At 41.2% G+C, this 27,560-nt stretch overlaps 4 protein-coding genes across 4 annotated transcripts in view; 2 read left to right on the top strand and 2 right to left on the bottom strand.

Moving 5' to 3' along the window:
- eva1aa (eva-1 homolog A, regulator of programmed cell death a) overlaps positions 1-7,017 on the top strand; it is a 75,762-nt gene extending 68,745 nt beyond the window's left edge. Inside the window, exons 6-8 of the mRNA XM_075459495.1 lie at positions 795-929; positions 3,072-3,245; positions 4,902-7,017. Of these exons, the coding sequence (XP_075315610.1) occupies positions 795-929; positions 3,072-3,245; positions 4,902-5,281 (689 nt within the window). The 3' untranslated portion in view covers positions 5,282-7,017. The remainder of the gene's footprint in view (positions 1-794; positions 930-3,071; positions 3,246-4,901) is intronic.
- Positions 7,018-7,492: 475 nt separating this feature from the next.
- Positions 7,493-12,514, top strand: efhc1 (EF-hand domain (C-terminal) containing 1). The gene is made up of 10 exons (XM_075459419.1): positions 7,493-7,640; positions 8,907-9,128; positions 9,231-9,518; positions 9,648-9,797; positions 9,995-10,181; positions 10,458-10,681; positions 10,830-10,970; positions 11,213-11,426; positions 11,643-11,793; positions 11,889-12,514. Exons 1-10 carry the CDS (start codon positions 7,575-7,577, stop codon positions 11,890-11,892), a joined length of 1,647 nt encoding a protein of 548 aa, XP_075315534.1. The 5' UTR covers positions 7,493-7,574; the 3' UTR covers positions 11,893-12,514.
- On the bottom strand, positions 12,316-18,714 carry tram2 (translocation associated membrane protein 2). Its single transcript, XM_075459418.1, has 11 exons — positions 18,521-18,714; positions 16,149-16,212; positions 15,786-15,895; positions 15,223-15,339; positions 15,064-15,122; positions 14,522-14,606; positions 14,264-14,334; positions 13,898-14,002; positions 13,656-13,799; positions 13,053-13,210; positions 12,316-12,974 (listed from the first exon to the last, which is right to left on the bottom strand). Exons 1-11 carry the CDS (start codon positions 18,638-18,640, stop codon positions 12,898-12,900), a joined length of 1,110 nt encoding a protein of 369 aa, XP_075315533.1. The 5' UTR covers positions 18,641-18,714; the 3' UTR covers positions 12,316-12,897.
- A 1,311-nt stretch (positions 18,715-20,025) lies between these two features.
- On the bottom strand, positions 20,026-26,623 carry xkr5a (XK related 5a). The gene is made up of 7 exons (XM_075459204.1): positions 26,408-26,623; positions 25,195-25,378; positions 24,810-24,994; positions 24,472-24,684; positions 24,018-24,187; positions 23,708-23,819; positions 20,026-22,448 (listed from the first exon to the last, which is right to left on the bottom strand). Exons 1-7 carry the CDS (start codon positions 26,541-26,543, stop codon positions 21,502-21,504), a joined length of 1,947 nt encoding a protein of 648 aa, XP_075315319.1. The 5' UTR covers positions 26,544-26,623; the 3' UTR covers positions 20,026-21,501.
- Positions 26,624-27,560: the final 937 nt, after the last annotated feature.

The following is a 27,560-nucleotide window of genomic DNA, read 5'->3' as shown; positions in this document are numbered from 1 at the left end:
ACAGAAGCCATTCCTCGCTAAAAGGCATATGACAGGCATCTAGTAATTCAGGGTACCTGACTATTAGACCATGGAAAGCAATATCCCCTGATCTTATGAAACAATGATTAAACTATTTGGCCACAATTACAAATGGCATATGTTGAGGGAACCACGCACTAAGCATAACCTCAACAGTTTCAGCCTGAGTTTAGCAAACTTTTTTTGTGGCAGAGTCTGGGGGAGTGGTCAGGATTGAGGGAAAGGTGTATGTAGAAAAAAAAAAGAGCAATCCAGACTTAAAACACTTCAACAACAACCTGAAGCAAACTGCTGGGAGAACACAGAAGTGACAAAGGAGCTCAGCGAGCAGCCGGAATTTGGACTTCTTTGGGGAGACCTAAAAGTAGTGCAGGTACATTCCCCATCAATCTGGTTGAACTTGAATGATTCTGCTAAGACAAGTGATGGAAACTTTGAGAGAAAATGCATCCCAAGTTTGTTGGATCATTACATATATAACATTATTTTATGTTTTCCCTTTGGGATAAATAACGGATTTTTTCATTTCATTTTATTCATTTTTTTAATCTCTGCATACAACACAGATCATACTGATACAGTATATCCATAATAAATAAAAGATAATATTGCCTAATCATTTACCTGGTTAGGCTCCCTGAGGACCTGTGAAATAAATTACTTTTGTAATTTTCCTTTTTAAGTAACACGTTGTCTAATTATACTGTGATTTTTCTTTCATTTCCTCCTCCCTCAACTTCCTTCCTTTGCTCCACCTTTCCTTCTCTTTGAAGTTCCAAAGAGGTTACTCCAGGAGCAGGGCCCCAGACCACCAGAGTACAACCCACCACCCAGTGCCCATGACCCCAACATAGTGGGAGACAGCCCTCCTGAGGGGAGCTCCGGGAAAAGCCTTGACACTGTTCCAGGTGAGCAAAATGACAAACATACAACCATGTACGTTCTCACACAACTCTCTGCTCCTCAGTTAGAGCCGTTCTCAGTCTCAGGGCCTCCCAGGCATGAAGAGAAACCGTAATTCAGCTCTGAAGTCAGGGCATATATGTATGTATGTATATTAAAAGTCACAAGTTCAACTGTTTCCACATGTGTCCAAGGAGAGCCAATGGTTTAGACAGTTTATGATCACTGGTTTTAAAAACATATTACTTTCCAAAAACAAGAGACTGGTTTATTTGTAACTGCAGTCTGAATCAGTCAGTTATAATGTCAGACTCCCAGAAAGAAGGACCAGATAGAGCAAAAACAACAAAATGACGGGATGAAAAAAGGAGACCCCAGCAAGGAGGAAAACTCAAACAAAGCTTTATTCATAAGGGAAGTTGGCCGGCATCCAACACACTAATTACTCTGCTCAGCTACCGGCACTGGAATGATTGGGAGGATACTCAAATGAATGAGGAGTTAAGACAGAGAGAGGACATAGGGAGTGTGCTGCATCGTTGAGATCCTCTAACGCATGAGTGGCTTCACTTCCTTACGCCGACCTCGAAACCTCCACCTACAGCTTGTCCGGAAAAACCTGATTCCATCATGTGACAGTGGACAAAACTTAAAGATATATACAAATAACTGCAGTGTGGGTATCAACCCAAAGAGAAGCCTCACCTGCTATCCTTAACATGTTTTAAAAACATATATACAGTAAGTTCTACTGCTTATTATCTGCATCATGTCCTGCCTCTTGCACTCTATAGACAGAGGTGCCCCTAGACCCCCTTATTCCCTGGCATTTCCAGCCATTGGAACTCATCTCCAGCAGAAAATCTCCTGCTGTGAAACACTTTCTGAACAGCAACTGCGGAAGAGGTGCGGACCAAAATTGTCCATACTTCTTCTTAAAAATCTCTGGGAAAAATATCTAAGCCTAAGATTTCAAGGCTTTTTTAGTAACATAAGCATGTCAAATTGAATTTTGATTCTAGTGTATTGTTTAACAAAAGTTAACCACAAGATCTTACCTTTATTCTCTTCATCTTTGGTCCAAATACTTGTTGCCAAATTGAAAAAAAAAAGCTATTCAAACAGAAAATTCAATATTTCATAGAAACAAGTATGTGCTGCCTTTCCATTGTTCCGAATTCTGTTTTCTGTCTACATTTTTGTGGCTTTTTTGTGTATATGTTTGAGAGAGAGATTGTGGTTGACTGTTTGCTGAGGTCCACGCCACAGCAGTGGGTCCAGGTGGAAACATTTACCTTCTCAGTGAGCAATTCCACTCTAAACTGCATTTATCAGATAAAGACAGCCTGACACACCTTGCACTCTGTAATTAGAGGTCACTGGTGTGTTTAACAGTTCACCAAAGCAAGCTTACATTCGCTGACAAAAAAATCCAGTCATAGAAATATGACTATGTACCCGTACACTTGGTTCACTCAACCCAATGTTGGTGTTTATTTTGACTCTGAGATTAGGCTGTTTTTCCAGCAGGGCATTCATGGGGCTAAAATTGCAGAGGTTACACTATCCTTGCTTGGAAAAAAAAAAAAAAAAAAAAAATTCTTTAGGTTAAGTAAATGACATTCAGAAATGAGAAGGAATCCTTGGCTCTTGTACACCTAAAACCAGCACAGAAGAAAAAGGCCTAAGATCATGAAAATCCAAATGAGTAAACATTTGTTTCCTTCTTTAAATAGAATTTCCTCTGAGTTTTGGGGGAACTTTTGAAATGTTACCAAACTTTTTTCCATCTGGTTCTGTCTCTTAATGACCTGAGTCAGAATGAATATGACAGAAGCGGATGTTGTGTTACCTTCTGAATCACACACTTCCCCATGTACACGTGTGCGTTTTACAGAAAGCATGTTAAAATCTCAGGACATTTCAGATGACTCAGTTTTCTGACTGGTGTTGTTGCAATACACTCGTATTTTTCTGTAAATCACCCAAGTAGTCATGAATTACTTGGGACTCATTCTAAACGCTGGGGCCACAGATTCTGACCTCTTAGTTCCTCTCTGCATTTATAACCATAACTTTCCTTTTTGGACTGGAGTCTGGTTTGTGTTGTTAAACTGCACTTTCCTGTTCCTTTATCTTTTTATCAGACAAGAAAAAGGTCAGGGAGACAAACCCCAACGAGGAGAAACCATCAGAATCCGAAGGAGGAATAAAAGAAAGTCCTCCGCAGCCACCCGACATGAATCCCATCATGAACTTCACTTCTAGCGGCAACATGGCCCTCATCAGCAACGCACTGGCAGCCTACACTTACATATCAGGTAGGACAACATTTGTGGAATCTAATGTGGCATCATTTCATATAGAGACAAGGCTTTTAAAGTATGTAGACCTATGAATGTCTGTGAGGAAAGGACTAAATTCTTCCAGAAGAACATAGTTCTGCATTACCGATGCCAACAGGGAACAGTAAAGCTAATCTTCTATTTTTAGGAGCTGCTTTTGTTTCTTGGCACATGGAATCTGTGACATCTGGGTTCGGGTTATGCATTGTGTGCTACATGCGTATGGCAATCTTTTTTCTTTCTTTTTTTTTTTTAGATAAAATACCCCGTTTCCCTTTCTTCCTGGGACTCAAAGGCTTGGTAAATGTGGGCCAGAGGAATGCAGATGTAAAGTAGAGATAATGGCTGTACACATTACACACCAACCGCTTCTCAAAGTCAGAGATGCTTCCTTAGTAGAATTGCTCCTTTCCAAGTTGTGGCCTTTTTTCCTTTATTAAAAAATGATTAGAAGAAATGGCAGCCATTAAGGATCTTTCCTTCATCTTTCAGAAGCACCAACTGTTGTTCACATGCATCCGGCATCTCCTGGAAGAGTTTGTGCCCTTCATGCTTTTATCACCATTCACTCTGTGACTGAAGTAAACAGTTTATACATAGTGTAATGCATTGTGAATTCACTCAAATAAACACACGAGACATATGTTCTACATTGGCTGAGATGACAACTCTACTTGCCCAGCTTTGAACGTTTTCTCACATCAGTCATTTCTGCCTTGCTATTTTATGATCTATGTATATTTGTAGCTTTTATGAATGGGAGTATTATAGCCTACAGCTAGAAAAACCTACCCACAATCTTTTAAAAACACAATTATATATTTTCCTTACTTTTTTATTCGGAATGTCGTAAATGTTAGAGGGTCAAATGGAAAGAAATGTACTGAGCTTACTTTTGCTGCTGCTAAGCTCAATGTAAACAGCCAGAGAGAGCCAAAACCACTGAGATGATTGTAACGTGGGAATCCTGCTTGAAGACCAGGAAAACTGCTAGAATCTGGATGTTTATGTTTATGCATTTAGCAGATGCTTTTATCCAAAGCGACTTACAAATGAGGATATAACATTACAGCTAACACCAAAGCTAACAATAAGCTACATAGAAGGATGAACTGTAAGAGTATGAGAGTGCATGCCTGCAAAGAAGCAAGAGAAAATTGCAGTAAAAAGAAAAGTGAGATCTTCAGGATCTCATCAAATCTTCAGGATGGCGCGGTTGTTGCAAAGCAAGCTTCAGATGTATGGAGTGAATATCACACTGGTTCTTTCAGATGTGGAAAAAAAAAATGATGCTGCTGTATTTAGAAAAAGGGAGTGATATTGGGTTTTGTTTCTGAGAAGAAAGGTGCAGAATATGGCTGTCATGGCAGCATAAATTATTATTACTTAAGTAAACCAAGAAAACCAAGCCAGGGAAGTGAGTCATCTGAGCTAGAGCCAATGTTCATAATGGTGAGGGAGCCGTCAAGTGAAATATGCCTGGCTAAACAGGTCAGGAAAAGATTAAAAAAAAAAACTCTTCAGTCTTTAACAGAAAGATCCAATTATAATTTTTGACATGTCTTCTGACAGAAGTCAACTAAATGTTGCATTCCTCTTCCTGACTTCCTCTCTCTTTCTCCTCTACTACAGACCACCCAGAGAGGGCTGCACTATTCTTTGTCTGTGGTGTGTGTTTGGGCCTCTTCCTTACGCTCTTCGCCCTGGTGGTCCAGATCTCCTGTCGCACCGACTGTCAACCCGGCCAACGGCCTCCCGCCAAGAAACGAGCGCGCCCTGCGGATTCGTCCTCCGACTCCAGTGACTCGGACTCGGACTGGGACACCACCTCAGATCTGTCGGCACGGAGACACAGACGCTTTGAGCGTACGCTTAACATGAACGTGTTCACGTCAGCAGAGGAGCTGGAAAGAGCGCAGCGGCTTGAAGAAAGAGAGCGAATCATCCGTGAGATCTGGATGAATGGGCAACCGGACATCCCAGGGACACGGAGCCTCAACCGGTATTACTGAGGTCTGCTTAGGGACTTTTTTAGAAAAAGCTTACTTGACTTGAACTTTAGGGCACACTTGGGTTGGAGGGGGAAAGACACGAGGCACGCGTGGAGCTTGATAAACAAGCGTGCAACAGCAACTATGGACTCTGATTAAACAGAGGAAGTCCCCCTCTCTGTTGTTTTGCATGTTCCTCTGGGGTATCATAAGCTATACCCCCTTTAGCTGAACAATAAGCTCCCACTCTGCATGGCAAGTTTGCCTCTTAGCTAGCTCTAACTGCCGGGAAGTGAGAGGTGAAAGGCTACACTGACTTGCTGGTGACCTCAGCAGGCTTTTTTGAAGTGGGGATTTATGGGTAAGCTTTCTTAGACATACACAGACCTGCAGAGACTCCACGGTGCCTGAAGGACCAAGGCCTCAGATGGGTCTGTTTTATACAGAATGCAGGGCAGCTGGAAGAGACTGTGACACTTGGAGCTTTATGCTCACTACCCTGCAGTATTCAAGTGTGAACTTTGATAGAGGGGCATTTAAATCCTTTTTTTTTTTAAAGTGCGCTTGACAATGGGACAGTGTAAGACAATCTTTCCAGAGTGAACAACCGTGTTGCCTTTTGAGCTTTATAAAACCAAAAGATTTTGTGTGCGTGCGTGCGTGCGTGCGTGCGTGCGTGCGTGCGTGCGTGCGTGCGTGCGTGTGTGCGTGTGTGTGTGTGTGTGTGTATGTGTGAGGGGGTCCTTCTCAACCCTTATAAGATATATTTTATATTATTTAATAGTTTATTGATGTTGTGTATTATTTTTTTTTTTTGTTCTCTAGTATGGTTTATTATGAGATATTTTTATACTTGGCGAAGGTTATTTGGCACCTCAGGGATGCAATCCTAGTGTTTCTGTGTTTGGTTGATGTGCTCTCTTCCTAAGAAGGGGATCAGCCCATTTAAATAGCTCTTTCAGCATTTAAAGAATTAGAGATATGATATCACAAGCCTCAAAGAGGTTTTTAGTGATCTAAGCTTATTTTTGATACAGTAATTCACAGTGCAGTGCCTTTTCTAGCGATCAGGTGATTGTTGCCATGATTGCAACAGGTGTGTCTCAGTAACTGGACAGTTTATTAATTGGAAATCCTAAATTTATCTTATCACATTTGTATTCCCTTTTTTAAACATTGTTGCTATGCTGAAGTGGAGCCTGTGTAAAATCTGAATGTTTCTGTGGAATATTGCACTTGCTATCTACTCTGATCTGTATGTAAATTACCAGAATAGGTCAATTTTGTACCTGTGCTTTTACTAGAATTAATTTTCTGTCCTCACTCATGAAATATTGCATGAACTTCTGGCCTGGTGTCAACCATGTCCATATTTTAAAGCTATCAGTGCAAAACAGATGCATTTGGTAATTACTGTTCACTGCCATCTGAAGAAGGAACAAGCACTGCAGAAAAAAAAGTACATAGTGGGTATGTAAACTGCTTCTCTTTAATGTTACCAGTTCAATAATATAAGCTATTGTCAGTCCAGTTCTGTGTTTGCTTACCTTGATTTAAGCAGTGGAATAATGATAGTTTTCATAAAAAGGTTTGTATTTCTTTGACTGAGAGTTAAATTAAAGACCACACAGGACATATTAGGATCATCCTCATGAAGCCCACCACTGTACTCTTTCTGTTTAAGTTTTAATGGAATTAAAATGTGCCAATAATTGGTATCGTGAGACCAAAATATGAATTCCTGTGCTTGGAATAAACTGTTGAAAAATATTCACACCTCCTCTAAAATGCTTTTTTTTTATTGTCATGTACGAATGTGCAAATCTGCATCATAACAAAATTAAATCATTCATATCATAATTATACAAAACTTTGGAACTGCAAATGTGAAAAGTAAACAGGCAGAACTGCTCGAAGTAAACAAGTAAGCAATGGCAAGTGGGATTTAGACAGGCGCAGCTCGCCCTCTGGTGGTGAAGTTAAGGCTCTACACTTTGTGCAAACAGAAAATATTCCTAAACGAAATATTAGTTTCTTGAATCTCACGGCAATATTGTGTGTTCTTTGATAGCTAGTATAAATTTACTTGTTTCCTTTTCAATTTTGGGGGGGGGGGAGAAAAATGCATTTCTTCAAATACCACGTAGAAATTGTTTCGTTTTGTCCTGTCGTTTCCATGGATACCATAAACTTCCCTCGGTGGGGCTGTCGTGTTTCATTGCACACCAGCAAAACATTTTATTACTTCCTCAAATAAGTTCACTAGAACTGTCAACTTTGTACAGGTTCCAGGGAAACAAACCTCAAACAAGAAATGTCTTGCAAGTGGAACAGCCACGGTTTGCCATTTTTTCCAGGATATACATTTCGTGATGTGACGGTAAGAATGTAGCTAAAGCTACAGTTGGTCAAATATGAAACCAGCTATATTTAAAATGTTTAAAACAAAACGGAAGGCTAACGTTGGCTTATGACTAACATTAGCTTTTGTTTTTTCTCTGTTGTGACTGTCACTGCAGTGTTCCTTCATTCGTTGTAGGTTATTCTTGAAGGTACAATTCATGCCTAATCAAATGTGTCGTCATGCTCTAATTGTCTCACTTATACATTAAGAGTCTGGAAACCGGGTGAAATTTGGCCTTCATGTAGCACTGCTTTAAAAGTAGGCATAATCTTGTGATGTACTAAATAACTGCTTGTGCTCATTTGCACAAATAAACGCCAGAGATTATTACCTAAAATGTATGGTAGGCTACCATGGAAATAAATAAAAATGGGATAAGAAAGCTCTGGCAGTGCCATCACAGTGTTTGGGCCAATTTACAATTAACTTTGGTGAACTGAAAAAACTGTCCAAGGTCTGACAAATCAAAGTTTGTATTTCATTTTTGGAAGTCATGGATGTTACTTCCTTCAGGCTGATGACGATCTGATTTGGTTTCAGTGGTGAGCTTGAAAGTCAGTATTCATGGCAAGGTCAGCTCACATCCTGCAGAATTAAAACAGCCTGGTAATTTTGTAAAAAAAAAAAAAATTTTAAAGTTTGGATGCTAAACATTCTGTGAGTTATGAAATTGAAAATTGGGCAAAGATGGTCCAAACTGTTGAGGAGCTGACATAATTTTATCAAGCAACAATGGGAAAGATGTCAGTTTTCAAAACCATTGTTTTCTCAGTGCAAAAACACTTAAAAGGTGATCAAAGGAGAGGTGATGCTGCCCAGCAGTTAACGTCCCTATATCCTTTTTTTGAAAGATGATGCAATCATGAAATTGTAGTATTTAATTTTTTTTTTTTTTTAAATCTAAAATTTCTCACTTTCAACATTTGGTTTATTGATCTGTTGGTTTTCTGTACTTTTTAAGTCAAATATAGGCTTTAAATCATTTGCAAATCATTGCTTCCTGTTCTTATTGATATTCCCTACTTTTTATCTGACGGGGTTGCATGTCTCACAGTGGTCTTTGAGCACAGTAAAAGTAACTCTTTGTCAAAGACCACTGTTCAGGCCAGTAAGTGTGCCATCTTAAGGGGATTTGAGTTTCTTTGTTCAAGGAGAGACTCCATTCTCAGCTTTAATTTAGAATTTTCTTTTGATTTACCTACCGCTAATCGATTCCCCTTCCAAAATAATTTGTGCCCGCAGAAGTCAGCTTTCCATCGGCCCCAGACACTGGGCTATAGGAATGGCTACGCTCTGCCTCGGCGCCCCACTGTGGGTATTGGCCAGGATCCTCTTTTATCAGAGCAGCTAAATCAACAGATGCTCAGTGAGTTGTCCTTCGAAGCACCAGAAGTTACATATGGCCCTTCTGACCAGATATTGTATGAAGACTTCATCCCAGCTCATGTTGCTCTCGACAAAAAGGTCTAGTAGCACCAAGAAAATCATGACCGATTCAGATGACCATTTATCCATTTTGAATTAAAACCTCATTTGTCCGTTGTCTGCCGCCTGCTTGTCTTGTAGCTGCTTCGCTTCTATGCATACTTCATAGAGGACATCTTGTATTGCCCTGAAGAGCAGTACCATGTACGCCCCGTGGTCATTTACTACTACCTTGAGGATGACAGCATGTGCATCATCGAGCCCATGGTGGAAAACTCTGGAATGCCACAGGGGAAGCGGATCAAACGCCAGCATCTACCAAAAAATGAACGTGGAGAGCATTATGAGTGGAAAGACCTTAATCTAGGTATGGATCTGGACGTCTACGGGGTCAAGTACCACATTACAGACTGTGATGCCTTCACAAAGGTACAGCAGTCACCTGTATGAGCGCTCTCCCTGTTTCTTACTGTTGTCTTTCACTTTTGTGCGACAAGTATGGCTTTTGAGTCAGAATTCCGCTGTTGTAAACTCTGCTTTCTCTCATGCACTGCACAGGAATTCATGGAAAGCGAGGGCATGGTTCTGAATGACCCAGAGACGATACCAGAGGATCCTTACATCAAACGTCGCAAAATCAAAACACCTCATCACATCACCCCTTCCAACTTTGACAAAATGCACAGGTTTCTTGCCATGGACCGCAAGGTTATTAAATTCCCTCCGTTTTAAATGAACTAAGTAACCGTTTTAAAAGCACATCTTGACTCAAACAGTATTACAAGAGAAGAAGGACTTGAATAACTTCGCCTTTACGATTTATTTTGCAAACAAGAGTTATGTGCTTGTACATTTCATCAATACAGTATGTTTTGTGTCTGAGACATATCTGGGATTTTTGTCAGGTGCTTCGTTTCTTTGCCCTTTGGGATGATTCTGACTGTCTGTTCGGTGACACCTGGGCCGTTATCATTCACTATTACCTGGTGGACGACACAATAGAGATCAGAGAGGTCCATGAACGCAACAGTGGCCGGGATCCCTTCCCTATTCTTATGCGCAGACGGAGAATACACAAGAAAATCAAATCAGGTATGAAGCTATGCTGTGTCACCTTCAACTGTGTCCTTAATTCGCTTGAGTCGTGCGGGGAAGCTTTGCCTTTATGAGTTGTTGCATTACAGAAAGTATAGTCCTTTTGAGGTCAAATCTTGTTTGACAACTGATATGACAAAGAAAATTGTGTTTTCTTTCTGTTTTCCTGAAAACCTTTTATGCTACAGTCATCTTGTGACACATCAAAAGATATAAATACATACATAGTTTCTTGTTTATTTGCTACATAATTGTGCTCTAAATTCTCATTAGAGAATTTCCCTAGCTGTGTGATGGAGGTATCCAAGGAAGATGTAGATGAGTACTACTCCCCCAAAGACTTCCAGCTGGGTCAAACGATTAAGCTACTGAGCCGCCGCTTCCTGTTGTTTGACTGTGATGGTTTCACCAAAGAGTATTACCAGAAGAACCACCCAGACTTGGAAATGAAACCCATAGAGGTACAAGAAAGGGCTGATACGCCTGAGGAGAAGAAGGTGAGACACTAAACAGTATCTGTTTGTTGTTTCGCAGAACAACTGCTTGTGGAAGACATGGCTTTGTGTTTCTGCACAGATATCCCGTTCCATTGCAAAATGTTTCTCTCATCTGTTCCACACTGATTTGTTTTGGCTGTGTTGGCAGGAGATTCCACCATACAACGGTTTTGGCTCTCTTGAAGATTCTCTTCAGAATTGTTTGTCTCTGAATCCTGAGCCTCCCAAAGTCGACGTGTTGAAGATGTTCGAGAACGACGGCAAAGTGTTGCGCTACATCGCCCGTCTGGTGAGATAACATTTACCCCCAGTGTTTGTGCTGCCTGTACAGTGGAATCTACTTAATTGTCTGCAGTTACCCGAGGTCACCACATTTCCTGGACATTTTTTCTCCAGTCCACAAGCTACAATGTCAATCAGTTCAAACTACATTGACTTGATATATATGGTAATCACTTGATATGGACCGGTTATAAACCAGACTAAATTCAGTTACACTCATCGCTGAAGCTGTCTTATGTTACGTTCCAGGATTCCCCATATCCCGAAGAGGAATGCCGACGTTTCATACTGTCCTACTTCCTGTCCAATGACATGATCAGCATTTTTGAAAAACCCGTCCGCAACTCTGGTTTCATGAGTGGGAAGTTCCTGGAAAAGACCCGCATTCCTAAACCAGGCTCCACTGTGGAAAACCCCGAGTTCTACTCACCTGCAGACTTTGCTATTGGAGCCACTGTGGAGGGTAACGTTATCAGCATTACAGTTTTTAATGATTTGTGTTATTATAGATTGGCCTTCAAAAGTAAGATTCAAATCTTAAATCTTCTCACCAAAACAACATTGTATAACTCATTTAATCACATTGTCACACACCTATAATAGACACACCCTGAGTTATAGCCATCAATACCAAAACATAAAAGCTCAAAGCTCGACATTTGTTTTTGTTTTTTTTAAGTTTTCAGCCACCATTTTGTGCTGACTGATGCCGACCTTTATGTCCTTGAATACCTGGAGTCCATTTCAAGCCAGATCCCCTCTCAGACACTGGAGTCTTTGCAAAAGAAGCTGGGTGTGGGAATGACATCTGGCCAGCCAGCTTCCTTCCAGTAGGTGTCACTCTTTACAAATAATAAGAAAAAAAAAAATTTAAAAAGAAAAAATGCAAAATGATTTATGTTTTTTTTTTTTTTTTTTGTAAAAGGTGAAGCAGAATCATCTTCCTGACAAAGGAAATCCTGGAATTTTGTGGCTCCAGGGCCTCGATTCTACTGCAATTAATAGAACAGGAATGATGTCTCAACATAGTAAACCTTTTATCCACTACAAAGATCTGTCAACTAATAAAAATACAACTACCATTTGCTACCAATGTAGCTGACTGCAAAAGGCCCTTTTATTGTGCTTTTTCTTCTTGAACCCCCTCGGATATGTCTGGATAAGCATTATGTTGACAGAAGTGAAACCATTTGTTGAGCTGCTGCCCAATTCAAACACTGCTATTTACCCAAGTGCATTATTGATCGTGTTAACACTTGTAACGCTTCTTTTAAAAGAAAAAAAAAAAAAAAAAAACCTCGACAGAGAAACAAGTAGAAAACCATCTCAGTTACACCAGATAATTCCACAACTTGTGTCAGACAGCTGTATCATTTAATAAAGTAATTAACAAAACATAAGGAAAAAAAGATTGACATTTGTACAATTTGTTTGCCATATAGCTCATGTCATACTTTATCATCAGTAACGCTTTTCTGCCCCAGTGGACCAGAGCGGGAAACAAGCAAAGCCGGCTCAATATTAAGAGCTGCAACACTACAACCAGTTACAGTACTTAGGTCTGAGGATATGCATCAACACATTCAACACGGATACACATGCTGCACACCGTGCTCACTTTACTTTTTAAAAATCGCTCTGCATACAATGGTGTGCCTTAGGGCGAGACCGCAGGCTGCGTGGATGTATAGAGGAAAAAAAAATAAAAATACTGATACAATGAGAAGAGTAAATGTCTTTTGGGCTCAAGGTATTTCCTTGGATTTCATTTTTCCAGCATTCAAGCCTAAGTCTGTAGCGACTGAGTCCCTGTAACATCACAGGACGTTCTCAGCCAGAAGCTTGGAGGCCGGTGGCCGCCAGCTTTACTGTTGTGCTGATGAGAAACCTTAGCCAGGGCTAAGTCCACGGTTCAGGCCAGTCAGTGTGCCATCTTAAGGGGATTTGAGTTTCTTTGTGCGAGGAGAGACTCCATTCTCAGTTTTAAGAACTCCGTTTTCATGGTGACCAACTAGCAGGAAGAGACAGGAGGGAGAAGTCAGATATCAGAGTCAGTAAAAGCGAGATAAGCATAGGTATTTAAACTCACGTGAGTCTCTCTTTAGTGGCCGTAGGGGTTGTTTTGCGGCAGTCTTCTTGCGAACAGCCTGTTCGTGTCTGAACTCCCTCCAGCGCCTCAGCTGGAAGCGGATAAACTTCCAGAGTAGCCAAGATTGAGTCAAACACGCCAGCAGTAGAATCATCATCCTGGAGGGGCCCGAGGCAAGAAGATTAGTGCCACTGTTTGTTTTAGAAAATGGGTCCAACATTATGTGCAACATTAATGATACCACTTTCAATTTGAAGTTCTGTCTGAAGGATATATAGACGAAAGGACTGTTTTAAAAGTTAATTTTGCACAGATTGTGGCTGTGATGCAACCACTTTTGCTGGCTTTTAAAATATGCCATTTTGATACTTTAATAATAATAATAGATTCATTCTTTTCTGTGGGATTGAACAGCATCATAAGTCATTCCTGGCAACCTTCACTGAGAACTACACGTGCAAAATGGGCACAAAGTTTAACTAGAAGTCATTACAGTGGCTGTAAACTGTAATGGCAGTGCTTTAAAATAGGAATCATTGCCCACAGATGTTGGTAACTGATCTGCTTTTTTCCTCACCACTCAACGACCGGTCCAGGCCTCACCTTATCAGCACAGTGTTGAAGTTGCCCATCTCCAAGTCCAGCCCCTGATTCTCAGCCCGAGCCAAACCAAACCCCACAGAGAGGAACATCAGGGTCAGTGTGGCCATCCTGGTAAACACAAAGCTCACCGCCCACAAATCAAACCTGAGACAGGAGGGTAACACAACATGTCATCTGAGGGCGCTTGACCTTGGCGCAAAGGAGGTTCTTCAATGTATGCGTTTAAGGGTGAAATTACTTACATTTTCTGATGGGTTTCATCAGTAAAGTACAAAAGTCTGGCAATGTGGAAGCCCAGCTCTGACACGTACTGGAGGAAGAGGAGTACCAGACCCACACGACTCAAACTACACACGATAGAAGAGGGAACAAGGTGACTAAAGAAAATCTGCACCAGCAGCTCCAGAATAATATGTAAAAGAGAGATGATGCTCCAAGTGAGGCGATGCAGTCAAATCTGCTGCTGCAGAGAATTTCAAGACCATAAGCTGACTCGGAAATTGTTTAACACATCTTTCCATTTCATTCGTCTCACTCTGCGCATATTTCTGCACAGACATTTGAATGCATCAGCAAGTTACCGAAAGGCATTTCTCCTAGATGCTTACTTTAACATATAGGCTGCAGAGATGTGCAGCAGGTAAAGGCAGATGTACTGGAGCTGACGAGGAATCTCCTCCTGAAAAACAAAGAGCCTTTGTTTGGAAAAGAACCAGATTCTCAAATCTTGAAAGATCTCTCGTCTTTCCCTTCCCTGTTTAACGCACATACAGAATTTTTACAAGACTCCCAAAAGCAGAAATATAAACAGAGCTTATCTAGTGGCACTCCAGAACTCCTCCAGTTCCCAGGGCCTCCCTACTGACCTTGCGTACTTTCTGGAAGTAGAGCTCAGGCAAGGCATGGAGCCAGTAGGCCAGCTGAGTGAGGTAGAAAAACTTCACCTGAAACCTAGAGCACAAAATACACAGACGGGCACAAAGGTGAGATAAGGAAGAAAAAGTCTCTGCCATGTGCATTCGACAACGCAGAGTCTTCCTCTGTGCAAACTTATCTTAGCAAATTTCATCTGATTTCTCCAGCTAAGTCTTAATCTGTGTTACACAACAATGGAACTTGAAGGGCCTCCTGATTAACATGGCTGCTATAACTGCACTTTTGCTTGGATTTAAAAAATATGCAAATTAGTGCCACCTCTAACCCCACTGCTCACCTGCAGCAGCTTAAATAAACACTGTAAAAATGTTAATGTTAAGCAAAAATGACCTGCCATCTCAGTTTTGTATTCGACGATTTCTACGTCTTCTACAATATTAAACTAAATGCTAAATATTATAAAAAAAAAAACATGACAATAAGAGGTAGTAACAATCGCAGCACACTGTTCTTTGTGCGAATCGACATATACCTGAGTTGTGCATGAGGATAGTTTTCCCAAAGGCTGCTGGGATGCAGCAGGTATCCTTCCTGTGGGAGGAAATTGGAACACTTTAAAGCTTTAGTGCTTCAATTAGACATGTGGCCTTTCTTTAACTAGAATACAGTATGGCAGTAAATTCTCACTCACTGTTACGAGGATGTAGAAACTCCACACACTCGACACCAAGTGAAACACGCACAGCTGACCCGACTCATTAAACTTGGTATTCTTGCTCTTGGAGAGGTGAAGACGTCGATTCACTTTCTGCAACGAGATCAACACGACATATTGTACATATGACGAGTATCATGGTAATACAGATACGTAGGACAGGAAGAGACAGCAGATGGGATTTCTGGCTGCTGCCAGAAATAGTATCATTTATTTCTAACTCAAGGAAATATAAAGTGTAAAAAGGTTATATTTGATCATATTTATTCAATGATTTTAAATAAATCTAGAGAAATATTCAAAGTATTTTGGAAAACTTTTCCAATAATAAATCAGTGTTAATTATGATTGACACAAGTTTTTAAGTGGAACTTGGTGCCTTACATGTCAGACCATTTAATAATATAAAAAAAAAAAAAAAAAAAAAAAAAAAAAAAAAGCCTCACTTTCATTTTAATCACACTCTGCATTTCATTCCATCGGTTCAAAATAAACTACAGATCCCTGTGAGAACAGAAACGTGATCACAAGGTGCTTACATCCAGAAGATACTCCTGCACTACGGCGTGGAGAATGATGGCGATGAAGAAATAGAAGAGGATGGTCGCACAGTCCTTCCATCCGTAGTGATACGTTGTCACTTCTCCCTCTGAGCACACATAGGACGAGTAAAACACACAGGGCACAAACAGTGAGCAAGTGTGTTAACATCCTGGAGCAGCGCATTCGGTTTCTGTAGTCCAGAGACAGTTAAACAATGACACAATGTTCGGTAACAGCAACAGCAGAAGTGAAACTGTGCGAACAGTACGAGATAGAAATGAGTATGTGCAGTCAAGATTAACATTTACTGTAATGTAGTGCAAGAAATCAGTGTTTAAATACAATTTGGCAACTCATACCTGGTGATAATGTGGTGATGTTGTACTGAGGCTGAATGAACAGTATGGCCGTCTTTGCTGTTGCCTGAAAAAAATAAATGAGAAAACTGTCAATTGAGATACCTCAAAAAGCTGGTCCTCTAAGTATCAAATGGACTGGGTGTGTGATAGCTTTGTAGAGGGGGATAGAAAGATGGTGAAAATAACTTCATTCTTCGAAGATGAGCTGCTGAAACCCATCTGACCTGGAGTGGTTTGACTGGGTGCGATGTGGAGGACGTAACAGAAGGTTTTTTTAAATCTTTCCATCCCTTCAAGCCTTTTTCAGCATGTGACAAAATAAAACTATGTCTGCATCTATGGCCATTTGAGTGTCTTACAATAACTGAACTAAAACAGGATTTTCACCTATTGAACACAGGTCAAAATCTCACAATTACTCAGAGTGAAAGAATCGTCACTGAGCAGGTCTAAAGGGTACAGTTAGCCAGGGCCCTTGACTGTTTGGGCCCCTGGGACCTTTGGGTCATCCAGACAATCAAACAACCAAAAAAAAAAAAAAAAAAAAGGGCAGAAAACAAGATTAAAGAGATACAAAACTACTAAAAATAACTAGAAACGGCAACAAAGGGAGCCAAACAACACACAGAAAGATGTTGCAAGAATGCAGGCAAAGGTACAAACAGACCGAAAAGATATGAGAGATGGAAGCAAATAAATAGGAGCAAAGTGGAAAAACACAAAAAAATGCAACTTTAATGCATTAGATTGCACCAAGAAAAAAAGTAGATGCAAAGTGACCAGACAGGGAGACAAATGACAAATTCTATGCAAACTGAAATTAAACCAACAATTCGACATTCAAAATGAGCTCTGGTTTTACGTTAAATGGCTGCACACGCCTGCAAAAAGAAGAGGAAGAGATATGCTCTATGATAAAGACTGTTCGAAACTAACAGAAAATTGTTGCACGCCTTTAAGGAGGCAAGAGCAAAGAGACACAAAGTGAACCCAGAGAGACCAGAAATAACCTCAAATATTCTAACTACATCATCTCTGTGGGGAGAATAAAGATAAAAAGCAGTAAGTGAGGGGTAGAAACTGAAGAATGATTTGCTTATATGGCACACTGCATCCTTCAAGCTATAGTTATAGAGTGCAATATTTTTTTTAAAGAATGATATGCATATAGCTCAACTGAGATCCCTTGGGGGAACCTGTTGGTCCCCAAGCACCATTTTTTACATCACAGTGGGTCAGGCCACAAGTTCTGCTCTGTGCGCTCGGGCTGTGGTCTGTCACCAAATTCTCAAATTCATGTTTGTATCTAAAGGACTGCTGTTCCCCTTTTTTTTCCGAAACAAGAAAAATTAAGGAAATCCCCTTCATATTTTCAGCTCGACCAGCTGTGTGATCACAACCAGGGTTCCGGATTGAAACTTTAAACACCCAGGGGGTGGCTCGGGACTCTTCTAGCGCACGTACACGAAAGGATTTGAGAATGACACGTCTAAATAATCCCGCCAATAAATGTCAATCATAAAATACCCCCAAGTCAAAGCAGTCTGAAGGGCAGCTAAACCAACCGCGGCCAGAAACTGCGGCTCAAAGATTGAGACGTGGCAGTTAACTAATAGCATGAAGTTAGAGACAAAAAGTTAGATAACTTCCGTTGAAGCCTTTCAAAATAAAACATTTTTAACTGCGGCCCGGTATTACAACTCGTAGAAAGTGACGGTCGTGCTTTTATTTTGAAGCAAAAGGGCTTAACTTCCTGTATAATTTTGGCTCGCTGATGTAGCTGACAAAATTTGGTATTAAAACGTTGCAGAAGACTTCTGGAAGCAAGTTATTGTTGAGTGGGTAAAACTTGAGACGCACACAAACACACAACAACAAAATAAAAATCATTTAAAAAAAGAAAAAAAAGAGTTAAACCAAGTATTTATAAGTGGCCACACGTTAATGAAAGGAAAGTTTCAGAAAGTCATCATTTTAAGAAAGTCATGCATTTTAAGAGCAAGGCGCCGAATATATGTTTATATATACACACACTTGTAAAAAGGTGTCTTCTGTAACTTGCCGCTTTAAGCCGCATCCTTGTGGAACAGTTTAAGTCAATGTCGCTACTTTGTGAGCAGAGCAACATTCATTGTTCACAAAACTTGTAGGAAAAAAAAAAAAAAAAACAGCAAGCAGCCCCCATATCCTCGAAACTGATGACGATCAAACACGTCTCAGATGCAGTCAAACAAGCAAACATTTTTACAGAGCTGAAATCAAGTCGGCCGGATAGGATTTCAAGCCACATCAGTGCACCAGCAGCAGACATGCAGTCTTAAAACAGCTGAGTGAGACGAAGGAAGGAAAAAAAGAATCAGAGTTCATCTCACCTCAAACATCAATCCAATCAAAATGAAAATCACCAAACTGAAGACGATGTCGGCATGGTTTTGAATGAGGAATTCCTGGCTGAAGAAGGGATAACTCTTGTTTCGTCGGCGAAATGCCATGTCAACTCAATGGAGTTTTCCCTGTGATTTTATAAAATCTGAAATTTTTCTGGCTACGAAGTTCAGGAGTTAACTTTCTCGGTGACTTGCGCATGCGCGTCGTCTTAAAGGGCAAGCGCCATAAATACCTTCTTTGAGGCCATTTACAAAATATTTTAGCTTCAGTCTGCCGTGACGTAACCGGCGGCGGAAGACAGTTAAGCACCTTTTCACACGTACTGCACTTCAATTCGAAAGTAGGGGTAAGGGCATTAGCAAGACCATTTCCAGGTATTTTGATATCTTATGCTTCTACTCCACTATATAGAAGAAAGTGCAGTTTTACATTTTCTACATTTTTCGGATAGCTTTAGTTACAGGTTCCAAATGAAGAATTTTACATACAAAAGTTGAGAAGAGATTATGAAATGTTGTCATATATTTAAATATATGTGTTTTAATTGTATTACAAATATATTCACATTTGCAATATTATATTGCCAGTGTACTAACAAAAGAAAATGCATCATATCAATTACGTGAGTGTATTCATTTAAATATTTTTTTCTGTAAAGATGTATTTTTATGTTTTAATGTTGTGTTTTAAACTTATTTTGTAACGCTGCGCTAAAAGTAAATATTTATTTGAATATATTTTTAACAACCTAAAGTTTGAGTGTATTTTGAATTCCATCCGAGTGTATGTTCACGTGCACTTTCTACATTTGTATTTCTATCCATAAAGTAATAACAAGGTATGTTGGTCAGTTGCTACAAATGAAAACCACTGGCAGAAATTTGCAAAAAGCATCTCTGAGCATACTGTTGATAAAATAAGAATGCATGAATGGAATATTCATATTTAGTGGGAGTTTTTGCAATACATTTTTAGTATACTTGTAAAACAGAGTAAATAAACTATATTTTCTAATCAAGCATGTAAATTAGTACATCCACAGCCATCTACTCAAGTAAACTATGTATACTTTAATCTGTTGCTCACAAAACTAATAAATACATTTCAAACTCTGCTCTTCTACAATGTAATTACATCTAAAATGTACTTAACACAAAACTAGTTGTTCTAAAAAAAAGTCAACGTCAGGGTAACTAATCATTACCACTAAGTAAGTGTACTAAGGATTGGTCTTACTGAAAGTACACCCAAGTAGGCTACAATGTGATATATATTTTGCACGTTTATTTTTCACCATGGGTGTAGCCGTAGAAATGTTTTAATGCTTTAGTAAACAAATCTTTTCTAGGATTCTTGTAACTGTTTAAGTATTTTTCATGAAAAAAATACTCATATTTAACTGCTCCAGCTTCTTCCCCTTTGAGCGTTTCCATCATTTAGACTAATAGCACACAATTGTGTGATTTATCAAGGCAATATCCAACCACAGCGACATCATTTCACTCAAGTAACACTTTTTATTCCAGAACTCTGAGTTGCAATGAAGCTCATTTAGTGTAGAATTAGTACGCTCATTTAAGCAAAACTAACCAACTTAAAACTTGAACTTAAAAGTAATAATTGGACATACGACTGCTTCAATGTAAATGATTACAGGGGAGCTTTATGTGTGTAGAGGCATTCTAACCAAGCAATCCCTTCCCTGAAATTAAAGAAGTAATGAAAGACTCCTTGACTCCACTCATCCCAACACGTAGGATGTTTATTGCTTATTTAAAGCCACCAGTGGCCTTGAACTTCACAGTTCAAAATGTCATATACATTAGGCAGTCACCTTGGTGCAAGAGAATATTCGCCATCATGTCACTGCTTTATTCCTGTGTATCACAACAGTGATGAGCAAACGTTTGCCCCTTGGAAATAGCAATTGAGAGCACATTAAAAAAAAAAAGTCACCACAAATATCTCACAAGCATCTTCTCGTTTTGCCTCACAGTAGGTGTTCAAAAGCTTTTCTTTTGATGTTATTGCCTGAGATGTTATTGTTTCTATTCCAACGTGATAGTTATTCCAAAAATACTTCAGCCGTTACATGTTCAACATGTAAATAAAGTTAAAACATCAAACATTTTTGCTTTAAATACACCAGCCCTGCTCAAAGCAATGTCAGTTAACATCATACAAAAATACAGCTTATCAATATCAGAGGGGAGAAGGGATGTGTTTTTTTATCCATTCAAATAAGAATAACAAATGAATCTAAAAAAATTCACAGCATCACAGCAATAGACATATGATACAGAAGATAATTGTGCTTTTTAGGAAGCCAAAAAGCTCCAGCTTACACCGAGATGGTTAAGATTTAGAGGTCAGACCCTTCAGTCCATGTTAAAATCAAGAAATAAGTTTGTCGTTCTTATAGAACTGCAATCATGACGGTAACATGACTAACTGGCATGTTTCGGCATGTAAAAAAAAATTGGTTTATTAAGATCATGAATCAGCTGCATATTCCTAATTAACTTTATCAATTAAAATTACGCACACAAACTTATTAAAGTAATGACAATCTAGTAGAACCAGAGTTCCTTTTGTTGCACAGCATAGTGCTCGAGTGTTACATTCACTACGGAGAAAAAAAGTGGCAAAAATATTTGTTAAATGTCAGGTAGAAGTTGTGTCTTAACCCTACGTCAGCCTAATTAGCTCTTTAATTTTCCTCTTGATGTCCAACATGGCAACATGACTGAGGGTTTTCCCTCTATGTGTTGGGCAAAGCAATGCTTTTAGAGAAACAGTCGATGGTTTGAGAAGAGTACATGTCATATTAGTTGTTGTACCTACTATGTCGCGTAGTTAACTTTAACTGCCAGCGTTTTCATCCCACAACACACAATAGATATTAAAGCTGGTGTGCTTCATTAAGCTGCGATTAACTTTTCCCCTGATTTTGTCATGAGAAAAACTAGAAGTTGTCATCTTCATCTCTGTGGGACATTATTAGCTGCCTCCTTGGACCTGTGAGATGAGGGACATTGGAGGGAGAGTCCAACACTCCAGAGTCCAGTTTAGGAGTAGAAATGTAGCGGGGCCCGACGCGGCCCATGAGTCCCCGCACATCTCTGTGAAGGGCTGGATCACTAGGGATGGAGCTCAGGCGAACACCCTGCTCCAGAGCTCCGATGTCCCGATCCAAACGGGGGTTACTCACACTGCTGGGGGACTGGGGATCGGCGCTGAAGTATAAGGTTGAACTTGATTCTGTAGGGCAGAAATATGGCTCTGGACTGTCCCCGAACACAGACTTACCCTCTGGCGAGCTGCGTTTGAAATCCGATGCAGGTGACTCCATGGGGCTCTCCATCTCCAGACTGTCATCTTCTTCTTCGGGCTGCTCAGTCGATGTGGGTTCACTTACGCTCTGGAACTCGTCTTTGCAGTCTGAGAGGGGAGCCAGGCCCCTCTCCTGGGACTCAGAGGTGGAGACACCCTCACAGCTGCCTCCAGCTGTAATAGTCATACCCTCATTACTTTTAAACCCTTGGTTGTACTCCTCCATGTCTAATATGGCAGCTGCTCCCCCGGCCCCATACGCCCTGTTGATTTTACTGAGATCTCCTGTTTTTAGTGCCAGGCGGATCAAGAACCAGTGGTGGTGGTAGCAAGGACAGGAGCTGTTTGGTCGGCCTCCACAGTTTCCTGGGTGCTCCAGCAGAAAACCAGCCACACCCGAGAGGGAGAAGCTGCCGTGGTTTTGAAGAGAAGGAGCCGGCAGACTTTTGTCTCTGAGAGAGAAAGAGGACTCCCCCTGTTCTATGCACGTGCTGCCCATGTGGTGGCGGCTGGTACCCTGAGAGATCTCTGTAGACTTGGGATGGAGGAACCGGTAGTAAAGAACCAGAGAGATGACACCTGGGAAGCACAAGGATAAGAAAATATGTATGTTGGTTCACTGAAAATGTTTTACTTGCCACAAGCAATAATGCAACTATATGGTCCAAATCCCAGTGATGGGCTGCACAGAGAACATTAGCCGCTTTCGGACTGTAGGAACCTTTGGCAGTTCTAATAACCTTTTAATCCGCGGGGCCGTTTTCTCCCGTGTTCGGACATACAGGAACTCGGGGCTTTCTCCATTAGTTCCTATAACTATTTAGCTCCTTCTCCGAGGTCGGGTCTTTTCATGGTTCTATAGAACGCATCTGACGGAGCTGTTTGGTGGTCGGTAGCTACGCCCAATGTCATGCTGTCACGGCTGAAATGTTTCCTCATAAGACACAGACACAACCGGCGGGTGTTTAATAAGTTAAACTTACACTGGTCTCATTTGTCTGCAGCGCTCTGCTCTCCTTTCTTCCTTCATGAAATGAAAAAGTATCTCCTGACTCTCTCTGTGAGCTCTTCCAGCCTCGATATTAGACGCCTGATGTGATCGTCCATGATTAATATCACCATCATGCAGACCATGAACACGGTGGCCTCCCCCGCTCTCCATATTAGCTTCTTTGTGGTGTTTTTTCTTCTCTCCTTACTTTTACGGGTTTTGTTTTGTTTTGTTTTGTTGTTGAATGTGGCGCTAAACGGCTAACGGCTAACACGTCACTGATGCAGACGGCTGCGCGCGGCGCATCAGTCCCGACCTGGTCCCGACTCATGTGCGAATGCAGACTGAAACAGAGGGACAGTTATCAGAACGAAATTCGAGTAGGACAGTTCTGATAACTGCGTTCTTAGAACGGTCTGTCCGAAAGCGGCTATTGTGTCCATCTTGTTTTTGTTTTGTGTTTCCTTCACACACACACACAGCAAGTACAACCGAAAATAATTGCTTCTGTTATTTCCCCAGGATTCCATCCTATTATTGGTACAGTTTCAGACTTTTACCGTCGATGTTCATACAGAATGCTGTGGAACCTCTTCGTAAAGATCACTTGCACAACATCAGTTATGTTAATGGTTTTGCTTCACTGGGAGAACTTAAAGGGCATTAACAATTTTGTAATTCAATTAGTCACGGATGTGTTGTTTTTACTAAGAATTAGTTTTCATCCTTTCGAATCCCCACTTGGGGTTTTATCACTCAGATACGACAGAAACCATGAGACAGTTCCATATTAACCAAATAAGTATCACACTGGTTTCTCCCCCAATGCAGATAGTTAATGACTCACCAAGGAGAAAACTGCACAGAACAGTGGTGGGAAGAGTCATGTTGTCCCATGATGCTTCGCTCAGGAAGTCGGAGGCGGCCAGCAGCAGAGTGGCATTCTCTACTAGCATGAACTGAAAGAGGAAAGAAGGTCATACCATCAGTCATCTGTAGACAGCTTTACGTCACTGTAAGCTGAGGACAAAGAGGTGAGGATGACTCGGCAAACTATTTCTATATGTGTTTGCCTGCTGCTATCAGCGTGGGCTGATCTGACAAAGCAAAGTATAAGGACATACTCTGAAAACAAAAACAAGCTGAGGGCATCTTACGGCATAGAAACTAGCCATGCGAAAGCGTGAGGGTCCATCCTTGACGTTGAGGAAGAGGAAGACGTGGACGAGCCCCAGGACGCCATTAAAGGCCCGCCAACACCAGGGACCAGTGCAGATGTCTGGTTGCTGTGACACCAGCCAGAAGGAGGCCGTGAGCCAGTGAAAACCTGGAGGTCAACACGAAAATAGACTACAAGGTGCAATAGAGGATGCATATACCATGTATCAAATATGATGCAGAGGAGCAACTGAAAACTGGATGAAAAGGACATACTTATATGAGGGGATAATTACATAACCATAATTTGACCTGAAAATTTTGATTTTCAAAGTTATGAATTGAAAGTAATGAGGAACGTTTGAATCTCTGCTTCTTTCATGTTCATTTGTATTAGTGTGATGCGTTGCAAATCTGCAAGAATTTGTTAGGACCTTGCTTCTCACTGCTCACCTGCTACTCCACAGACCCACCAGTTGAACACCCTGGCAAAGAACATGAGGCAGGTCACCCTGGCGCCCAGCATGCCTGCCCTCCATACCAGCTGGCACAGCAGGGCTGCTGGAGGCATTGCCAAGTGGCCCGGTCGTATCAGACAGCAGGCTCGGCTGTACAGCACCAGGGCCCAGGAAACAGACAGCACACATAAGCCACAGCAATAGGCCACTGAGGGTAAAACAGAGGCAAAGCATTTGAAAATGCACTTCATACCCTATCCAAGCACTGTTTACAACAACCAACGCACCCCAAACATCATAAAGAGCCATTGATCTACCTAAAGATAAGTTTACCTGGTGACATGATGCCCACATCAGTGGACACCACGACATATGCCTGCAGCAGGCTCTGGGGCAGCGTAAGGACAAGGGCCTCCAGCAGCCAAAGGGCAGCAGCATCTGCCTGCTGCATGACAGCTGCTCCGAGTTCAGCCACCGAGCCCTGGGAGCGCAACACAGACCTCATGCAGTCCCACAACCTGCCAGAGGAGGGAGACATACACAAATACCGGGGCAGTATTAACCTTCTCGAAAGGGTTTCAATGACAGAATAATGAGAAAACATACACTCATCTAGTCACCCAATATCCTTGGTCACTCTGTGTCCATGAAAATGCTCCCCTGAATTAAACCCTAATGTTTATGAAAAGGAATCTATCTGAAGTAACAAAGATCTTACCTTTTGAAAATGCCCAGGTGTAGTATGTGTATGACAGAGAGGTAGCATCGCCTGTCATCACCATCGTCATAGTACCATTTCACACTTAGCAGTTGAACTGCTGTCCCTGGAAGGAAGAGGCCAAGTGTGAGGCCCGCCCACTGCGTCTCCTCGTTCCAAAGGTAAAACCCTATACAGTAGAGCACTTGACACACACACACAGGGAACAGAGACACAGATGTAAACTGGTTGAATATCGACTGTTTGGATGTCAAAGACAGTGTGTCATAATAGTCTGAGTCATCATAAAGTTATTACGCACATATCACAGATCTGAGGGTGCGTTGTTGACAACGGCAGAGGACAGCAGAGTCTTTCGGAAACTGAAAAGTGCATCAATCTTCCTTAAGTGACTATTTGTTTTAATGTAAGAGACCGATCTAATTAGACGAGCCAATCCCAACAGATCAATGTCTGACCCCTGGCTTTGACACAACCTTCAAATATTTTTTTGTTACATTTGGCTTAAGACTGATGCAGCGATGAAATAACTGTGTTGAGTTCAACCAGCAGTACTCTATTTTCATCTTCAGGGAATGGTATACCTGCTGAAGACAGTCACACTTTGTACACACGCATTCATCTCTTTGAAATCCTGACCTTGCTCCATTGATCCGTTCTTCAGGGAGACACACTGTGATGCTCTGTGTTTTCAACACTGACTCCAGATGTGCATTATTAATAACAACAGTCAGTGCTAATAATACTCTAATATTGATTTTAAACGTGTTTTTTTTAGCAAGTCGGTTTAAACCATTAAGGTATGAATGACAATTTGTATTTTACTATTTTATAACTAATTACGGTCAATGATTAAATTAAATAACTTCTGGTTTTGTGACCTTGGTGAATAACACCCCCCCGGAGGTCTTGGGGCCACAGTTTGGCCAGGTAAATGCTATGCATTTACAAAAGCCAGCCAGGTTTCCCATATGTCTATTAATGGCTGTGTAACAGCATCGTGGTTTCAGTTGTGTTTCTACCTGAGCCACGGCTGCGGCTGGCAGAGCTCCAGCACAAAGCACTGAGCAACAGCGTTTTTTATTCGTTTTAGCTTAAATCTCTCAGGGAAACCACACCTTCTTCCAGGCTGTTTTAACACAAAATTCGGTTTTAAGGACGTATACCAGCAAGCTAACGTCCCCTTAGCGCGTGGAATTCAATGCCCACTTACGAGCGCTCCGTTCGGCCACGATAACCAGCGCCGACACGCCGAGCAGGACCGCCTGGCACCACGCTATCCAGCAACCGCTCCGCCGGGCCGCCGACGGCATCCTGCGGACGACCGCTCCAGCAGCAGCGTTTATCATGTTGCGGATATGTGGAAGCGAAAATGCTTCAGTGACATTATCCTGGGCATCCTTCACCTCGGGTACATCCGCTCCCTTCTCCTTCTTCTTCTTCTTCTCCCGCTCCCTGCCCCCCTGTCAAAATATATGACGTCAGTCAGTGGACGGTTTAAAGGGGCATCCGCTGCAGACGGTCCGTCCGCTTACTGTGGCTGTCCAGAGGTCACCTTCCCTCCTTCCCCTCCTCTGGCTTTATAATCAAATTGTTTATTTGATTGGAGCTAAATAGAAATTAACTGCATTTTAACAGACGGAATACCCCCCCTTACTAATTTACTCCCATACACAGAGGTTACAGGTCACGTTGTAATATCTGTTTGGCCATTCCTCTATGATTTCTTATCCTACATAGAAGAGACTCTCAGCAGCAGTTGGTAAGCTCCGTGTGACCTGATCTGCAGTGTATCATCAACATGAATGAAGCATGTTGTGTGGTGTCATTGGGTGGCCACTTTGAACCTTCTGCCACCTGACACCCGTTCAGGTTGTAATGACAGTAACTCTGAAGGATACTGCTCAGAAAGTCACAGTGCTTGTCCATCCTCCTGCCACAAGGAATTTGGATGGTATTGTGTAGCCTGTTAAGCATTAACACACACACATATATTTATGCGTGTGTGTGTGTGTCTTTTAGATATATTGTTTTGTAGATGATATCTTTTAAAAGCCTCTCTCTGATGCTCTTTTTATATCATCATGTTGCAGATTCATCTGTTGTGGGCGATAAGCTGACCACCTGATTAGTATCGAAACTCTGAAGAGCGGGTAAAATTAGCAGCAGAACCTTTCTGATAGTGAAGATGATTTTCATCTGTGATGTTTTTATTTTGTTTGATTTCATTTATTTATTTATTTTTTCCCAGGGTGAAGTGCTGATACTTACCGGCGATGGATATCCCAAGACTCATAACAGGATGTTTATCTGCTTCACCAACTCCCCACATCAGCAGAGTACACTCACACAAAGGCGAGTATACA

This window comes from Odontesthes bonariensis, chromosome 24 (genome assembly GCF_027942865.1).
Source record: "Odontesthes bonariensis isolate fOdoBon6 chromosome 24, fOdoBon6.hap1, whole genome shotgun sequence".
Classification (NCBI taxonomy): Eukaryota; Metazoa; Chordata; class Actinopteri; order Atheriniformes; family Atherinopsidae; genus Odontesthes; species Odontesthes bonariensis.
This window is presented reverse-complemented; position numbering and strand designations above follow the sequence as displayed.

What these genes read in the sequence shown, in the direction of transcription:
- efhc1 (XM_075459419.1), top strand. Translation starts at nt 7,575, where the DNA reads ATGTCTTGCAAGTGGAACAGCCACGGTTTGCCATTTTTTCCAGGATAT. An exon ending in ATACATTTCGTGATGTGACG is followed by an intron (nt 7,641 to 8,906) that starts GTAAGAATGTAG and finishes TTGTGCCCGCAG; the next exon opens with AAGTCAGCTTTCCATCGGCC. An exon ending in ACTGTGATGCCTTCACAAAG is followed by an intron (nt 9,519 to 9,647) that starts GTACAGCAGTCA and finishes TGCACTGCACAG; the next exon opens with GAATTCATGGAAAGCGAGGG.
- tram2 (XM_075459418.1), bottom strand. Translation starts at nt 18,640, where the DNA reads ATGGCATTTCGCCGACGAAACAAGAGTTATCCCTTCTTCAGCCAGGAA. An exon ending in CATCACCACATTATCACCAG is followed by an intron (nt 15,896 to 16,148) that starts GTATGAGTTGCC and finishes ATGTGTGCTCAG; the next exon opens with AGGGAGAAGTGACAACGTAT. An exon ending in ACTTCCAGAAAGTACGCAAG is followed by an intron (nt 14,335 to 14,521) that starts GTCAGTAGGGAG and finishes TTTGTTTTTCAG; the next exon opens with GAGGAGATTCCTCGTCAGCT.
- xkr5a (XM_075459204.1), bottom strand. Translation starts at nt 26,543, where the DNA reads ATGATAAACGCTGCTGCTGGAGCGGTCGTCCGCAGGATGCCGTCGGCG. An exon ending in CACCTGGGCATTTTCAAAAG is followed by an intron (nt 24,995 to 25,194) that starts GTAAGATCTTTG and finishes CTCCTCTGGCAG; the next exon opens with GTTGTGGGACTGCATGAGGT. An exon ending in GTGGGTCTGTGGAGTAGCAG is followed by an intron (nt 24,188 to 24,471) that starts GTGAGCAGTGAG and finishes GTTGACCTCCAG; the next exon opens with GTTTTCACTGGCTCACGGCC.